At 43.1% G+C, this 17,812-nt stretch overlaps 1 protein-coding gene and 1 pseudogene across 3 annotated transcripts in view; both read left to right on the forward strand.

Annotated features, from left to right (window-relative positions):
• Window positions 1-14,006, forward strand: part of SCG5 (secretogranin V) — a 54,311-nt gene extending 40,305 nt beyond the window's left edge. For 2 of the 3 annotated variants that reach the window (XM_008017169.3, XM_008017166.3), the window contains exons 4-6: window positions 1,986-2,098; window positions 8,562-8,615; window positions 13,426-14,006. In XM_008017169.3, coding sequence (XP_008015360.1) covers window positions 1,986-2,098; window positions 8,562-8,615; window positions 13,426-13,521 — 263 coding nt within the window. In that variant the 3' untranslated portion in view covers window positions 13,522-14,006. The remainder of the gene's footprint in view (window positions 1-1,985; window positions 2,099-8,561; window positions 8,616-13,425) is intronic. The other variant, XM_008017170.3, reaches the window with a different exon arrangement.
• Window positions 523-844, forward strand: LOC103245926 (large ribosomal subunit protein eL38 pseudogene; annotated as a pseudogene).
• Window positions 14,007-17,812: the final 3,806 nt, after the last annotated feature.

Genomic DNA, 17,812 nt, shown 5'->3' on the forward strand with positions numbered 1-17,812 from the left:
GTCAGTGCCCACCCAGAGGTACACCAGAAACAATTATGAAAGGTTGTGAAGGTGCCGTATGCAGATTGCCTGAACTCTCTTGAATTGGTATATTTTCCTACACGATAATTGCTATATATTGTATAAGTTAGATAAATAGCTCATGGAGAAGTGGAGAGCCGCGACAGGGGTTTGTTCAGAATGCTGATGACTTCCACACTAGCTGCGTGCTGCTAAGAGCTGAGAGACTGTGTGCTGAAAGCTGCTGAGAGCGGCTTAAGAGCAGTGTCAAGAGCTAGACATCCTGGCTAATTGTAAATACCCCCTTTCAGCACTGCCTTGATGTCTCATTATGTCTTTAAAATGAGACCCTCCTTCCTCCTCCTAACCCTGCACACAATTCACAATCCCTTCTCTGTCCCCCTTTTTATTGCTGTTGTCTAAAATACATTAGCCATGGGAAAAATGACTCATTTTTAGAGCATCATGCCTAACAATGATAAAATTTACATAAAAGCAGCATCTGGAGGGTAATCTGGGGCAATCTACGGCCGGGTGAAATCTGGGGACCTCAGGTCCCGGTCCGCACCAGCTCCCAGCGCGCCTCATCGCCATGCCTCGGAAAATTGAGGAAATCAAGGACTTTCTGCTCACAGCCCGACGAAAGGATGCCAAATCTGTCAAGATCAAGAAAAATAAGGACAATGTGAAGTTTAAAGTTCAATGCAGCAGATACCTTTACACCCTGGTCATCACTGACAAAGAGAAGGCAGAGAAACTGAAGCAGTCCCTGCCCCCTGCTTTGGCAGTGAAGGAAATGAAATGAGCCAGACACACTGATTTCAACTGTATTAAAATACTAAAACCCTCCCCCCCCCCGCCCCAAAAAAAAGCAGCATCTGAGAGACATAGCCTTCTTTCTTTGGTTTGAATGGAAAACTTGCTTGATTTCAAAGGGCAGTCGTAGTATAAACTGTCAGTTAAAGGGAGATGATGGGAAGGGAACTAAAGCATATTGCAAACCTGTTATGTGCCGGGTGCTCTAAATGTAATCATCTCTATTCCTCACAGCAATCCTGTAGGTAAGTATTTGATTATTTGCATCTCACAAATCCATGAATGAACTTGGAGAGACCAAGTTAACTTTCCAAAGGAACTAAGCCTATCTGTATGTTAGGAGCTGGGATTTGATCCGTGAGCTCTGTTCTTGTCTGACTGCAAAGCTGAAGTTAGTATCACAATAAAACACAACAGCGAGTGATGAAGTACTGTGTGGAGATTGTTGTTGCTGTGTAATGTGCCTTCTCCAGGAAGCCAAAGTACTTTCTAAACCACTTGCTCAAGAGAAAACAGAGTGGGTCATGTGCAATAGAAGTATGTTACTTAAGGAAACACTTGCTGTCGTAACAGATAAAAAAATTTTACGGCTCAATGCAATAGAAGTTTATTTTTCACCCGTGTGAAGTCCTGCCAGAGGTGAGTGAGGCTGTGGTGCGGTGGATGGTTCAGCACCCCAGACTGCCATGTTTACACTTGACACCCACAGTCGCCCTGGCAACATGTAACAGGCTGACCAGGAGATGGGGATGGGGGATGAGGAGAAGTGGAGCATGGTATGAGAGGTTTTTATGCTTTTCGGTGATGTATTTCACTTCCAGGCCTGGGAATGGAATACATCACTTGTGCCCACATTCTACTGGCCTCAACTCAGGCAAATGACTCCACGTGATTGCAAAGCAAGGCTGGGAAATTCGTCTAGCTGGGAGCCGAGGAGGAAAGGGAAGTGGGTTTGGTGAACAGCCAGTGAGTCCCTGCACAGGAGTGGGAGTTTGAGATGAGCAGTCCTATCCAACTGGATCCTAGAGGGAAGGTGGCTTCTGGTGTTCTAAGTTAACTACTGCTGTGAACAGATTCTGACCTGTGGATGCTAGTTGTTTTGGTGAATTAACTCTTAGAGTAATGATAAATGTCTTGGCTGTTCCTCAAAAACCTTTGGCTGTTTGCAGTAGATGATGGATGTCTAGAAAACACCCCCGACACCGCAGAGTTCAGTCGAGAGTTCCAGTTGCATCAGCATCTGTTTGATCCGGAACATGACTATCCAGGCTTGGGCAAGTGGGTAAGTCCTATCTCAATTGTTAGTAGATTTTGCACTTTAGTACTCTGAAGGTGCTGATGGCAGGGATAAGCAATATGGGCAGAAGGAGAGAAGAAAAGTTACTTAGAAGCTAATTTTTCAGAAATCTCTGGTTGACAGACCTTCAAGTCATTACTATTCAAAACCACACTTACGTGTCCAGGCAGCAGTATACCAAATCCATCTAAAGAGACACAACCTAACATTGACCGTAGTCTCCAGAGGCTTCTACTCTGGTCTACTTCACAGCCTGTGTCATACACATCCTAAATATCACCAGTGTTTCATGCATCCCTATAGGGTTTTATGAAAGGATATGATTTTTTTTTAAAGTGACACAGAAAATTTGCAAATTTGGTCTCTCAACTAAGGGAAATGATCCCTGCAGAATCAAGGGACTCAAGATGCCAGAGCTTAGAAACAGACATATATAATTCTGCTTTATAGAAAGAGAAAAAAAAAATTCCAAGATGTGTAGCAGTGAGATTGCTGTTGGTCCTAGGTAAGTGCGTGTAGCTGTCAGTTAAGGGAGTTGTTTATAAGCACTGGGAAAGAGAAATCATGACCATTTGGCATTGGTGTGCTAAAAGCAAATCTTGCCGATCCAATGATATTCTTCCATTTGCCAGCATTATTCATTTATTTGCCAGCTTGATGAGGGAAATGAAGTGGGCATGGTGCATTTGGACTTTTGCAAAGCAGTTGGCAAGATCGTTTTATGTTCCCCTATTGAAAGAGGTGGAGAGAGACAGCCTAGGCAACAGAATATCACCAAAATGGGGCTTGTTAAAGAGTCCGTGTACATAGGGAGGGAGATTTCACATGGTATTCTGTGTGTCTTAGCACTACCCAACTTCACATTTTTATCAATGTTTGTAATAAAAATATAGAACATGTACTTGTCAGATTCCCAGAGGATGACATGAAGTTGGAAGAGATGCCATCAGATGACAGAGTTGGGATTCAAGAAGATCCCAGCAGACTAGAACAATGAGCCAAACAAGATCAGAACTGAGTGGGGATATGTCTGTGTTTCTGTGGTTGGGCTTATGTAAGCAGATGCTGAAGCCTTGGGAGAAAAGTGGGGAAATACCTAGGAGTGTTCATTCACATGTAACAGTAGGTGGCCAATACGTCTGTGGAATGAATGAGTGAGTGAATGAGCAAGTATCCCAACTCCCTCAGCCCTTCTAAAGTCCTCATCTCTTCTCAGCTCATTATTGGCAGATGGCCTTGCTTACTACTTCACTGGGAATACTGAAATTTCAAAACTAAACTTCCTCCCTTCCTTCTACATTGTTTTAGAGAAATCTTCATTAATGACCACATTTATTTTTTTCAGCATCTTGCTTTAACATGCATTGTCAGTTCCCCCGTCTTCAACATGCACACATTTCCTGTCTTAAAACAACAAAACAACAACGTTCCTGAGTTAATTTTGCTTCTTCCAATTTGCATTATTCCATTTCCTTCTTTTTCATAAACAGTTCTGTTTGGAAGAATTGGTTTGCAGAGCCACTTTCCAGCCTACTAGCAGAGCTTAAACATGTTGAATGAAATAGAAAAACAACTTTAGGTTCTTGAATAGGAGACTGAAATAATAAAAGCCTTCTATAAAAGAAGTTATTTTGGTGGCATATTAAAGGATGAAGTAAAAGGAGAAGAGACTGATCCTAGACAGGAAGAAAATAGGGGAGTCATTTCAGTTATGATGACTGTGAACACAGTGAAGAAGGGTGAGAATCCAAGACTAAAATTTAAAGGGGGAAAAACTATCTAGAATTGGTATATGGAATAATTATAGCATGAAGAGGAAAGAAGAGATATGTCAGGTTTGTATGAAATGGACAATATGAACTTTTCCTTTGAGTGCATTTTAGAAAGAAAGAAGAGAGGAATAGAGGGAGGAAGGATGTAAAAAAGAGAAGAGAGAGTAAGGGAAAGAGTAGATTACTGAGGAGTACTGGGAAGGGATCCACAAGAGGTGATCAAAGCATTACCAAACAGAAGAAAAAGCCAGCTTCAATAAGGCACAAAGAGAACATATTGAGCCCGCTGTTTTCCAGGCACTGTGCTAGATGCTCAGTATACAGGAGTCATCAGGACATGGTACTGGTCTTCAGAGAGCTTATAGTCCTGTGGTTGAGATGAATTGCATGAAAATGAAATGAACCCAACTTAGCACCACTCAGCTTCATGTTTTGTCTGTATTCTGAGGGCCAGGGGCAATTATTAGGGAAGATGGAAGACAAGGGTAGAGGAAGACCCAGAACTGAGGACTGGTGTGACTGATTGGGATAGTAGCCATGAAGGAAGTCAAAGGTACTAAGGAGGGCAGCACGGAAGTTTCAGGTGGGAAGGTCTTCAGCTTCACTGGTAGGCTAGAAATGAGACAGAGAAAGGAGGGAGACTGAGTCAAGGTGTGAGTGAAGGCAAGGAGCCCAGTTGGTGGCATGATGAGGTGGGAGGGATGACAACATCTCTTTTCAGCTTTCCTCATCTCTTCTTGAAAATCTTCACCGATTTCTCTCACCAAATTCCACTCACTTCCAGTGCCCCAGCATGAGGCCAACCACTGTCCTTCATTCTCTGTGCTTCCTTCTCGAAACACTGACTTGAGTTTCTCTCAGTCTTTCCTATTCTTTGTCCGCATTAGAGCTAAAGACTAGAATCTAGGACCAAATGTAAAAGGAAAGTATTAGAGATCCATGACCAGGAACAATATTTAGATACCTTTTATCATCTGCAATTATGTGTTTACTTAAACTTAGGTTTCCTTGTTTATTTTCCCATTACCACCTACCAGTAAAACATTATTTCCTTGGTTTTCACACGGAAGTGTGAACTGAGTATGTCTTGCTTTTCTAAACTGGGAACCACAAACCTTCCTCAGTGCTTAGATGGAATGACAGTCTCAAGCTTGTCTTCAGCCCAACCATCCTTTAAGTTAACAGCGTCACCATCTTTCATGATAGAACAGCACAAAGACCCTGCTTCCTTATCTGCTAATAATGCTTCCTTGTTTTTGACACTAGCTGGAGCTGAGCTGCATCTTTAACGATGATTCACATATTACACATTTCAGCGTCTACCTTGTTTCCTGCATTTCTCTCTCTTTGTTAGTGCATCAAGACACATTTGTTAACAGCACATCATATGCCTTGCTGGCCCTGTGTTAGGTAATGGGAATGCAAAGATGACTCATAGTAATTGTATTACATAACACATAATACTATAATACATAGTAAGTAGTAACGTTTATTGAGCACATACTATATGCCAGACACCTTTCTAGGTAATCAGTCATCTTATCCCATCTGGCCATCCTTGTCATTCTCACTTTCCAGAGGAGAAAATGCAGGCTTGGAGAGCTGAGGAGACTGCTCAGCCTACAGAGCTGGGATTTGAACCCCATCATCTGACTCCAGAGTACTTTACACGCTGGATACGTTCCCTACCTTTTCGTGGCTCATTGCTCCTCATGTGTCCTGTGTGGTAGTCCTATGGAGTCCTATCGAAGGCTGGCTGCCTTCCAGACAGTGGGTGTGACTACCCCAGTAGTGACCACACCGAAGGCTGGCTACTGTGCATGCCGGCTACCCACTCCCCCTTTACACATTAACTGCTGAGTGTTACTTACTTACGAAAAAGTTGTCTCAAACAGCAAATCTTTCTCCTTTCCAAATGTTTTCACCCCTTTTCATCAGCAGCTGATCACAGCCAGTGCCTGAGCCACAGAGATATGAGGGACCAGGCCCCTCCCTGACTTGCTTTGTCGTTCCTGACCTTAGCATGTTTGATGAGTTGAATGCTCTTCAGTGTGGATTTGACTCAGGTTTTTCCTTGTGATTAGACCTGCTTCGTATTTTATGTCCTACTTAGTACTTTACATCAGGAAGCACATGATGTCAGTCTGTCTCTTGGCTGGCAGTGTTAACTTTGTTCAATTTGTTAAAGTCCTGCCCTCCAGGTTTCTCTGGTGTAAAATTCCCTTAGAAATGAATAGTTAATCTGTGAGAAGATGCTTTGGGGCTGTGTAAATATTCTGTTCCCCGTTCGACTTTTAACCAACAAACATAACATCCACTGATGATGCTTACCAGATTCAATGATAACGATGATAGCTACAAAATGATGATTTCCTTACTCCACTATTCTTTCTGCATTTACTAGTTGACATTCTATTCTAAGCAAGAGTTTCCCCTGCTTCTCTATTTATTTATTTATAAATGTGTTTATTTATATAGTATAAGTATGGATTCGTGGATTCCATAATGCATCTTATTATGTATTTTGGTGTTCTAACTGTCCGAAATTTGGCCAGTGGGAGTCTCCTCAAGCTGGCTTTTCTTTCCTTTTGACACGACCCCATCATTTTTTGGAGCACTTCTTTACTTTCGGACCTAATTAGATATTCCATCTTCACCCATCCTTGTGCTTTCCTTCCTAGCCCTGGAATGAGACATTTCTCCAGGAAGCCCCCTGCTTCTATTTAGGGGAGTAATTTGAAACCAGGATCTGGACCGTTGTCCAAAATCTTGATGGCACCATGGAAAGCCCTTTGAATGAACTTGCACCTGCTACTCACATGGAAAACAGGCTCACCACTCCCCAAGGAATCAACAAGGGATGGGTGTGAGGAGAGAGAGCTGATTTCTTTTCTTTCCATTTGTATGCTTCTCTTACCCATGCCATACCTGCAATGCCTTCAAGTCCATACAATAACGGGGCTAATTAAGAATGTCCCAGACACTTTCATGCAGGGGTAGGGAAGCATTATCCTGCTAATCCTAACCCTAGCTCTTAAGGAGACGCGGGAACCATCTTTGAGAGGCAGGTTAGCCAGGCCTTTTGTATTTCTTTTTGAATGAAGACTCTTATGGGTTTGACCTGCCCCAGGATCTCCTAAATAATGAAATGATGCTGCCTTTACCTGGCTGATGGCACCGTGGAGCTCTGCCAGGGCTGGCTGACAGTCCCACCCCATGGTGGTAGCTCTCAGGTTCTTCCACACTCCATCCAGCTCAGGCAGCTGAAAACAATGGTGCACATGAAGAAGCCATTGTCCTCACCCCTTCCCGGCCTTCCCAGCTCTAACACCAGCTCTTTGGACATTCTCTGCCTCAGGAGTTTTTACATTCACAGAAGGGCAACCACAGACTGTAGAGAATGAGCCTCACAACAATATCCTCATTGCTCAAGAAAATGATCTGCAAGTCTGCCTTTTCTCCCTTCTGATATTAAATTGATTCATTCCCCAAGTAAGCAGGAGATAGAGGCCGCAGCCAGCACTGGCGTTTTTGGCAGTAGAAGCTCCTTCACTCTGGCACCACCTCCCTGCATAGTTGAGGTTGGGCAAGAGATATGCATTGTAAATTGCAGGTGGGGTAGATTTTAATGAACATGAGAAATGATGAAGCTCATTCTTGGCATTGGTCATTTTCAATTCCAAATCTACCACTAAAAATAAATCTTTATAAGTGGACAGCTCAGAGGATACATATTGTATAAACTTGTTTCTTACTGGAACTCTGTCGTTGTCTTTTTTTTTTTATCTTAATGTCAGGGTATTTTATTTAGAACAAAATGAATCACCTCTTTTATACATTATTTTCCTCCAGATAAAAAATCAAATAAATAAAACAACACAAGTAAAGCCCCCCGCCACAAATCCCCTTCTCCCTTTCTGCCTTCAGGTTAAGTGTTCTGTCTTTTATAATCTCAATAGAAGGGAAATCTGTTGAGCATGTGTCTGATATTCTAGAGCTCATTTAAGCCCACTATGTGTTTGAAATACAGCAATATGTGGAAACACTTACACAAACTGTGGTAACAGAGCCCTGCCCCCCAACCCAAATAACTTTCCTTTCTGCCAAGAAGTTTTTTGGCAGTTTTTAAAAGGTTTACTCTATTAAAAATGTTACAGACCAAATGGTTTTCCAATTGTCTTGACTGGGGGCACTGACTTACGCCACAGACGAAATGCTTGCAGAAGTCAGAGTGTCTCATTTATTTACACGAGGGATTGTTGGTAATAGTCAGACACCACTCCAGAGAGCGGTTTATGTGTACAGTTTATAAAAAGGGACTTAGATAGAAAAATACATGAGATAAAATTATTTGTTTTAAACAAAGGCTGTTGAAAGTGAGGAGACGGGTTTCCAGCACCCCTCATGTTTTAAAATGTCGTGTTTCCCTGTTTATGTGATTGTTGATGACACTGGAGTGCCTCAGGGCATGGCAGAGGACTGTTAAAAGCTGAACCACCACCAGCTTTTCTCTTGTGGTCTATCTTTCCGACACGACATTCCTTTCATCTAGTTTTGTTTCCAAAATATGTGTATGCAAATATCTAGGGGACACACCAAGTATTGCTTTTAAAATAGACATTCACCAAATTTGATCCATACTTCTGCATTTTTGTTTTCTTTTCTCCCCATTCTAGAACAAGAAACTCCTTTATGAGAAGATGAAGGGAGGAGAGAGACGAAAGCGGAGGGTAATACGTGGCTGGCTGGGTTGTTGCTGGGATGCTTGGAGCTTTCTGAGCGGGGCAGTGAACAGGCTGAAACTCTCGCTTGCTGGGAAGTCACAGAACCCTCCCTTGTGTAGTCCTGAGAAACACTGGTCCGTGTGACGAGGGCCACACCCAGAAAGTCTGTCCTTGGTTTCTGCGATGGCTTCCCCAAGCTTTAGCAGATGATTTTTAGTGGAACACCTAGTTTGTGGTGATTCTATTAACTCCATTTCCGTTGAGGAAATGTGTACTGCTTCCCCCATCAGTGTGGGACATATCTGGGGGGACATGAGGGTCTGTCTGCCCTCCCAGGGTCTGTAGGCCAGTGGGGAAAACTGATCACACATCTGCGTCAATTCTATAAAAAACACAGGACAGGCAGGGCGCAGTGGCTCACGCCTGTAATCCCAGATTTTGGGAGGCCGAGGCAGGCACGAGGTCGGGAGATCGAGACCATCCTGGCTAACACGGTGAAAACCTTGTCTCTACTAAAAATACAAAAAATTAGTCGGGCGTGGTGGCGGCGCCTGTAGTCCCAGCTACTTGGGAGGCTGAGGCAGGGGAATGGCGTGAACCCGGGAGGCGGAGCTTACAGTGAGCCGAGATCGCGCCACTGCACTCCAGCCTGGGGGACAGAGCAAGACTCTGTCTCAAAAAAAAAAAAAAAAAAAAAAAAACAAACACACACAGGACAGAAACAGGGAAGTGCTAAACTCATGCTCCAGGAAATAATTTTGAAGGAATTTGGGAGCAACAGATGAGATGAACAAACCTAATTTCTCCTATATATCTTTTTTCTTGGCCTAGCCAGACTGATGTAAAATCTACTAGATCTATAATATTTGTTTGCTGTCTGTTGAATTTGCTGCAGGCTTAGTTTTTAACCATCCCAGGGCTGCCCAAGGTAGGAACTTGGTCTAGGTACTCCACATTTAGCTACTTCATATACAGTGTTGCCTCACATAAAACTCAATGTCACATTTGCTTTGGCTTTCCAGAGTATTTTATAGCATCAAGACTTAATTAGTGATCAAGGTCCATTCTGCTAATCCACTGGTACCTTACTAGTCAGAAGGGCCTGGCCACCTGCCTCTTGTTTTGATCAGATGAAAGTGGGAGAAAAACAGTGCCACTGTTACCTGGTAAAAGGCTATGAGATAGCGACCATTTTAGTTAAAACATACAAACCTAAGCATGTACTCAAAGCCACTGACTATTTATTCAGAGGAGCAAGTGCCTGGATCCTCTCAAAATTTGGGAATCTGGGCAATGGTAATTGTGGCCATTCTGAAGGGTTTCGCCAAATATAGTCAGAGCGAGTTTTGAGAGGTGTGGATTTTCTGACCTCAGCATCAGAGGCCCCCACAGCAGAAGGTTCCAAGCCCCCGTGCTGCCTGACAAAACACAGAAGACATACAGCAATTTTCTATGCAAGAAGTAGAACATTTTTACCTCTGGAAACAAATCTCTTTTGAGGAGAGTTAACAGAGTTATTAAGAGTTTTTCTTGGTGATTACAGCTTCCAGTAGCAGATGGTGACATAAAGGGTCCAAAGGGTATAATGTGGTCTTGAGGGAGCATCAAGAAATTCCATTCTAGGAGCTCAAAATACACATAATTTACCAGTAACATGGCTTGACTATCTCCCTACAACACAACAAGAACATTTCCCCATAAGAGCAATGACTGACTTAAAATGAATAAGTTAGCTTGAAGCTTCAATTGTCTCTACTTCCTGGCCCACCATTCCTTCTGCCCTGACTCAGTGAATGACCATGGGGCATGACTTAGGGCATTTTTCCATGAGACTAGTGATTACCAAAACTCAGCATACTGGCTAAGACGCATGTTATAAAGGATTTTACTTTAGCCTCAATTTCCTCCACATAGGAAAGGCTTAGAATTTAGGAAAAGAAGGGTCACTTTGACCCAGAGATATCAAATTCTTCCTATTCTTGGGCATCTACGAAGACCCATTCTCATGCCATAAACCATGGGCCTTTCTGGACTGATAAGGAAGCAAGTTGGTCCTGCCCATCATCAGGTCTCAGATACTGTTCCCATCTTGATTGAAGACCTTAACACTGCCCCCACACCACCCCCAGTGCATGAATCAATATAAAGAAACTATAAGCTTTCTTTTTTGAACAATGAAGTCTTCCTCCAGCGAAACTCAGCATCCGCTGTGAGTTTCCAGAAGACATCGTAAACAAAGATCCAATCCCAGTGATTCTTCCAGTTTTGAAATGGGAACCATGGTTTCTGTGTGCCCTACCCAGTCTCTTGCCCAAGTGAGAGAAGATAAATATAGAAGTGCCCTGAGTTTTTCAGAGCACAATTAAAGCCAAGGCTCAGCTGGGCACAGTGGCTCACGCCTGTAATCCCAGCACTTTGGGAGGCTGAAGCAGGTGGATCACCTGAGGTCAGTAGTTCAAGACCAGCCTGGTCAACATGAAACCCCGTCCCTACTAAAAATACAAAAATTAGCCAGGCATGGTGGTGCGCTCCTATAATCTCAGGTACTCGGGAGGCTGAGGCCAGGAGAATCATGTGAACCTGGGAGGTGGAGGTTGCAGTGAGACGAGATCATGCCACTGCACTCCAGCTTGGGTGATGGAGTGAGACTCTCAAAACAAAACAAAAAAACGAAAACAAAACAAACCCAAAGCTCATTATTATTATTCCTAAGTGCTGGATTCAATACTCAGTTAAATATTTACCAAAAAAGTTCACGTGATTCCTCTTTTTACTTCTTCATTAATTTTTCCCCTCCCCATCCAACCTTTGCATGCTGTGGGTCTGGGCAGGACTTCTCCCATGAGAGAGAGATTCTCCTCAAAGTTGCAACCAAGCCCCATATGCCTTTGTGCAACTTTATGTACTCACCCAAATCCAATTGAATTCCTCATTGCTTCACAAATAAAAAGTCAATCTACTTTTAAGTGACTATGAACTTTTAAACTCTTAAGCTGTTTCTTGTTAATATGTGAGCTCTACTATTTATCTTACTTAAACAGCTTATGAACTTTTTAATCTCATATTTGATAAACTTGAACCTCTCATGTCCTCCTTTAACATATTAGAATTTTTGGAATAAACATTACTAAACAAAATGTTTGTGATACTGAATATACTTTTTCAGTCCACACTTGCTCCACTTACCCAAAGATTCTGATATGATCCCCTGGGGTAGGCCAAACCACTGTAATTGATAAAAGGAATTTTTATTATTTTAAATATTTCTAAGATGAATTCTCAGCAAGGTGTTGTCTTGTGACATGTCACTTTTCAAATGTCTGAGGACATTGCTCACTTTGTAATTCTCACCTACTTTGCGATGCATCTTTGCAGAGTGAGTTGGACCTTTCACGATTCATGTGTTTAGCAGTCAGAATGTGAAAGAACATTTGGAAATGCTAAACTCAGGTTTCATTCCTTTTCTTTTGAAGAATGTCTGTTCACCTTTCAAGAGTCGTGGCAGGCCATGTCATGGACCAGAGAGCTCCCCTGTGAACAGCCTCCATTCATTCGTACGTGGGGATTGAGCACGCAACAGGTTGCTGCTCAATTGCTGATTGTTTGTAACTACAGCTTTTTTTTTTTTTTTTTTGAGGTGGAGTCTCGCTCTGTCGCCCAGGCTACAGTGCAGGGGCGCGATCTCAATCTCGGCTCACTGCAAGCTCCGCCTCCCGGGTTCACACCATTCTCCTGCCTCAGCCTCCCGAGTAGCTGGGACTACAGGTGCCCGCCACCATGCCCGGCTAATTTTTTTGTATTTTTAGTAGAGATGGGGTTTCACCATGTTAGCCAGGATGGTCTTGATCTCCTGACCTTGTGATCCGCCCGCCTCGGCCTCCCAAAGTGCTGGGATTACAGGCATGAGTCACTGCGCCGGGCTACAGCTTCTTTCTTATATTTTTGTTCCATTATTGGAAGGCAACTTCAATGAACAAACATCTTCCAAATCTTCTGAATTTTTTTTCTGCTTGTTAAATACTATTTTGTAAAGTTTCAATTACTAGTTCAAATCCAAACCTCAAAAAATAGATATGTATTAGAGAAGGAATGGAGAAATATTTACTCATTAAGAATATCAACACATGAAAGCGATTTCAGAGTACAGAGTCTTCAGTCAAAAACAAAGGAGCCTTCCAGCCCTTTCAGGAAGCTTCCTTTTTTGCTTCAGTTTTTGAATTTGACTGAAGGAAGGTGGAAATGATCGCTTGAGCCCCTAATGAATTCTCCTTAGTAAAATACTAGCAAGGAAGAATCAATCCCAGCAGCAGGATGATCTGGGACCAGTCTTCAGATGCTAATTCCCACCTGGCCCTACTCTTCTTCTTTAGAACATTTTTCATGCAAAATATAATTTAATGCATTTCAGATTCCCCCTCCTACCTAAATAGGGCCATAGAATAATAATTATCTTTCTTATGGGTCTTGGTCCCTAACTTAGTAGCAAGGACTTATGAGCTGGTTTACCCCAAATCTTTGTGCCCAAAATACGAATTTTTAAAAAGAGCACGTTGCATCTGATAAAGGGCTATATAGTTGTGTGAAAAACACAGTTAGAGCTGTCTGTCAGTCAGAAAATGTTTCATAGGCCACTGAGGTAGTAATTCGTACACTGGAGTCGTTGTTTGGTGGTTGGTAGGTGCCACTGGTACATTCTTGTTAACGCAATAGGCCAGAAACAATTCTTGTTCATTTCTTTTCTGAGCTGTCTGTATCTGATGTTCACCTGTAACACCAAACCACATGGTTTTTGTTTGTTTGTTTGTTTGTTTTTCAGAGTGTCAATCCATATCTACAAGGACAGAGACTGGATAATGTTGTGGCAAAGAAGTCTGTCCCCCATTTTTCAGATGAGGATAAGGACCCAGAGTAAAGAGAAGATGCTGGATGAAAACCCACATTACCTGTTAGGCCTCAGCATGGCTTATGTGCACGTGTTAATGGAGCCCCTGGGAATGACAGCATGTTTCTTCCATAGATAATTATGGATACAAAGCAGTTGTATGTTGATAGTGTATTGTCTTCACACCGATGACTCTGCTTTCTGCTAAATTAGAATAAGAGCTTTTTTGTTTTTTGGGTTTTTAAAATGTGAATCTGCAGTGATCATAAAAAAATTAAAATGTGAATGTCAACAATAAAAAGCAAGACTATGAAAGGCTCAGATTTCTTGCAGTTTAAGATGGTGTCTGAGGTCGTACTATGTTGGCCAAGTCTGTAAAAAGCTGGCATTCGATTTTGATTATGAAGTTCATCCAGCCCTTGGGCATTGTTATACACCAATAAAGAAGGCTGTACTCAAGAGGAGGAGCTGGCACATTTCACTTGGCTGCGTCTTAATAAACATGTATGCAAGCATTGGCATATGAAGTTTTCTTTTTAAAGCATGATAAAGAACAATTTCTTTGTGGAATAGAACAGCCTGATCTACATACATGATAGCATATGACCCTAACAATAATACTGTGAACTTAATGGGTCTGGTGTTATCCCCATTTTACAGATGGCAGAACTGAGATGCATTCAACACAGCATTGGGAATCGTCGGCAAAATCCAGCGTGAAGAGACGCTACAGGATAAGTAGCCTAGCTTTTTCCAACAAATAAATGGGAGGAGGGAAAAGTGCTGGGGTACTGTCATCGATTTTAAAAGGCTTAAGAGACATCAGCCAAATACAATGTGTGTGGGTCTTATTTGCATCCTGACTCAAATCAAATCAAGAAAAGTATTGATCAGACAATCAGGGAAGTTTGAGTAGTGACTGAATATTTTGGTATGATTTAAATGTTACATAGTATTTATATTATGGCTATTTTTTTAAAAGAGCCCTTATCTCTTAGGGATAAATACTGAATTATTATTATTGTTGTTATTATTATTATTATTTTATTTTTATTTTTTGAGATGGAGTCTCGCTTTGTTGCCCAGGCTGGAGTGCAGTGGGACGATCTCAGCTTACCGCAAGCTCCACCTCCCAGGTTCACACCATTCTCCTGCCTCAACCTCCGGAGTAGCTGGGATTACAGGCGCCTACCACCATGCCCGGCTAAGTTTTTATGTATTTTTAGTAAAGACGGGGTTTCACCGTTTTAGCCAGGATAGTCTCGATCTCCTGACCTTGTGAGTTGCCCACCTCAGCCTCCCAAAGTGTTGGGATTACAGGAGTGAGCCACCGCGCCCGGCAATATTGAATTATTTACAGATGAAATGATATGATGTCTTGGATTTGCTTTAAGATAATCCAGTGGTAGTGATGAGGTAGAGGGCCGGGAGGGAATGGGAATATAGATAATCAAGATAATCAAGACTGGCCATACACTGATAACTGCTGAAGCTAGGTCAAGGGTACTTGGGAGTTCATTGTATTTCTTATTTCTTATTTCTTTCTTTTTTTTTTTTTTTTTTGGAGACAGAGTCTCACTGTGTCACGCAGGCTGGAGTGCAGTGGCGTGATCTCAGCTTACCGCAACCTCCACCTCCCAGGTTCAAGCGATTCTCCTGCCTCAGCCTCCGGAGTAGCTGGGATTACAGGTACCCACCATCACGCCCTGCTAATTTTTGTATTTTTAGTAGTGACTTGGTGTCATCATCTTGGCCAGGATGCTCTCAAACTCCTGATCTCAAGTGATCCGCCCACCTCGGCCTCCCAAAGTGCTGGGATTAGAGGCATGAGCCCCCACACCCGGCTTGCACTTCTTATTTCTATGTTTGTATGTATTTGAAAATTTCAACAATAGAACCACAGTTGATGGTTAAAAAGTAAGAGTAGATCATGGCAAAAACTGGCCTGGAATCCGGGTGTGGTGCCTCATGCCTGTAATCCCAGGACTTTGGGAGGCTGAGGCAGGCGGATCTCCTGAGGTCGAGAGTTTGAGACCCGCCTGACCAACATGGAGAAACCCTGTCTCCACTAAAAATGCAAACTTAGCCAGGTGTGGTGGCGTATGCCTGTAATCCCAGCTACTTCTCTCTCATGACCCCTTTTTGTCTTCCTATGGGACCTCACGCCTCCTTTCATATAGTCCCTGTAAGAGGGCGTAATGATAAGAATTACTCTATATACAGAGCCTGCTATACCACCTGTTAAAAGAGAAACCTTAGACAAAGTAAATTGAACAGACTTTAGTTGAGCAAAGAACAATTTGGAAAATAGGTTCAGAGAGACTCTGCACTGCTGTGTGGTTGAAAAAAACCGATGGACAGAAAAAGAAAAGTAAGGTACACAAAACAAAAGTGAGGGACAGAAACAGCCGGATTGGTTACATTTCAGCGTTTGCCTTATCTGAACATGATTTGAACAGTTGGCCACCTTTGGCCAAATCTCAGTGTTTGGCACAAGAGTAGGTTACAGCCTGTTTACACATCCAGTTAGGTTACAGTTGGCTATGTACAGAGAAAACTTTAGGCCGAGCTTACACTATGTAAGGAGGCAGCTTTGGGCTAAACTTAATTTAGCATACCCAATACTTGTTTACTTACTATGTGTATGCCTCATTCAACTGGGTTATAAGCTCCTTGAAGCCATAGGCTTTGTCTCATTTTTCTTTTTATCTTGATATCTTGCACGCAGCCTAACAAAGGCAATAATAACTGCTGAATGAATGAGCATGATGGAATTTTCTTTCTTTTTTTTTTGAGACGGAGTCTTGCTCTGTCACCCAGGCTGGAGTGCAGTGGCGCGATCATGGCTCACTGCAAGCTCCGCCTCCTGGGTTCACACCATTCTCCTGCCTCAGCCTCCTGAGTAGCTGGGACTACAGGCACCCACCACCGCGCCTGGCTAATTTTTTGTATTTTTAGTAGAGACGGGGTTTCACCGTGGTCTCAATCTCCTGACCTTGTGATCTGCCCGCCTTGGCCTCCCAAAGTGCTGCGATTACAGGCATGAGCCACTGTGCCTGGTCAATAGAATGTTTTAAAGAAGTCATAAAAGGTCAATCATCTTAGATTGTGTACAGAGGGAAAGGTGGAATTACGTCTCACTTTGGTGGGGTTTACAAATTGATGTGAAATTGTGTACATGGTTCTCAAGTCTTTCTTTCTTTCTTTCTTTTTTTTTTTGAGACGGAGTATTGCTCTGTTGCCCAGGCTGGAGTGCAGTGGTGTGATCTCAGCTCACTGCAAGCTCTGCCTCCCGGGTTCATGTCTTTCTCCTGCCTCAGCCTCTCGAGTAGCTGGGACTACAGGCCCCTGCCACCACGCCCGGCTAGTTTTTTTGTACTTGTAGTAGAGACAGGGTTTCACCATGTTCGGCAGGATGGTCTCGAGCTCCTGACCTTGTGATCCGCCCGCCTCGGCCTCCCAAAGTGCTGGGATTACAGGCGTGAGCCACCATGCCCGGCCCTCAAGTCTTTCTTAGAATGAGCCAGTAGAACTACCCGCTTCTTTTCTGAGTCACTGCCCAAATGTCGGTAGTTCAGGAAGTGTCAAGGCACAGAGTTCCTGCCAAATATCTCAGTTTGCTGCATACCATGACGGTTGTGCATGATTCATTTATTAGGGAGACAGACCAGATGTGTGGGACGGCCCTGCTCCACATCAAGGCAGATCTGTGGGCAGACAGAGCATCGGGTTCTGCTGTGGGTTTTCATTGACCAGTGTTCCTCTGACCATGGCATAGCCACTTGGGCAGTGCAGAAGGCATATCCCAGCCCGTCACTGGTGTCATGTGCTGTGGCAACAGTCTTGGGGGTTAGAACAGAGAAACCTGCGGAAACATTGGCCACTCAATGGGGAGCAAGCTTGGAGGGTAGGAGAGTCCTAAGATGGGGTCAGGGAGGGATCCAGGCCATCACCTTTCAAAGTGCTCCCGGACATTATTTCCAAAGTCAGTTGGCATACCTAGCCAGGAGCATATCTTGAGAAAGTAGTATTTTTTGAAGCCTCCTGAAGCCTGGGTTTTACCAACAGCCTAGGCCTGGCAGGATTCGGGGAGCTTGTACTTCACATACTCAACTTTCTGTTTCTAAAGGGAAAGAGAGACTCTACCAAGACTTTTTGGCCATCAGGCTGCTCTTCCAAAATTGTCTGGTGACTCCGAAACATGTGGATCAAATTTCCTGCTAAAATACACAGGAATGTGGCAATTAAAAGAAAATGTGTAGAATATAGCAGATTTGGTGGCCAGAAAGCCCTGTGAGAAGGCAAGCGCCACTGAAAATTA

Source organism: Chlorocebus sabaeus, chromosome 26 (genome assembly GCF_047675955.1).
Source record: "Chlorocebus sabaeus isolate Y175 chromosome 26, mChlSab1.0.hap1, whole genome shotgun sequence".
Classification (NCBI taxonomy): domain Eukaryota; kingdom Metazoa; phylum Chordata; class Mammalia; order Primates; family Cercopithecidae; genus Chlorocebus; species Chlorocebus sabaeus.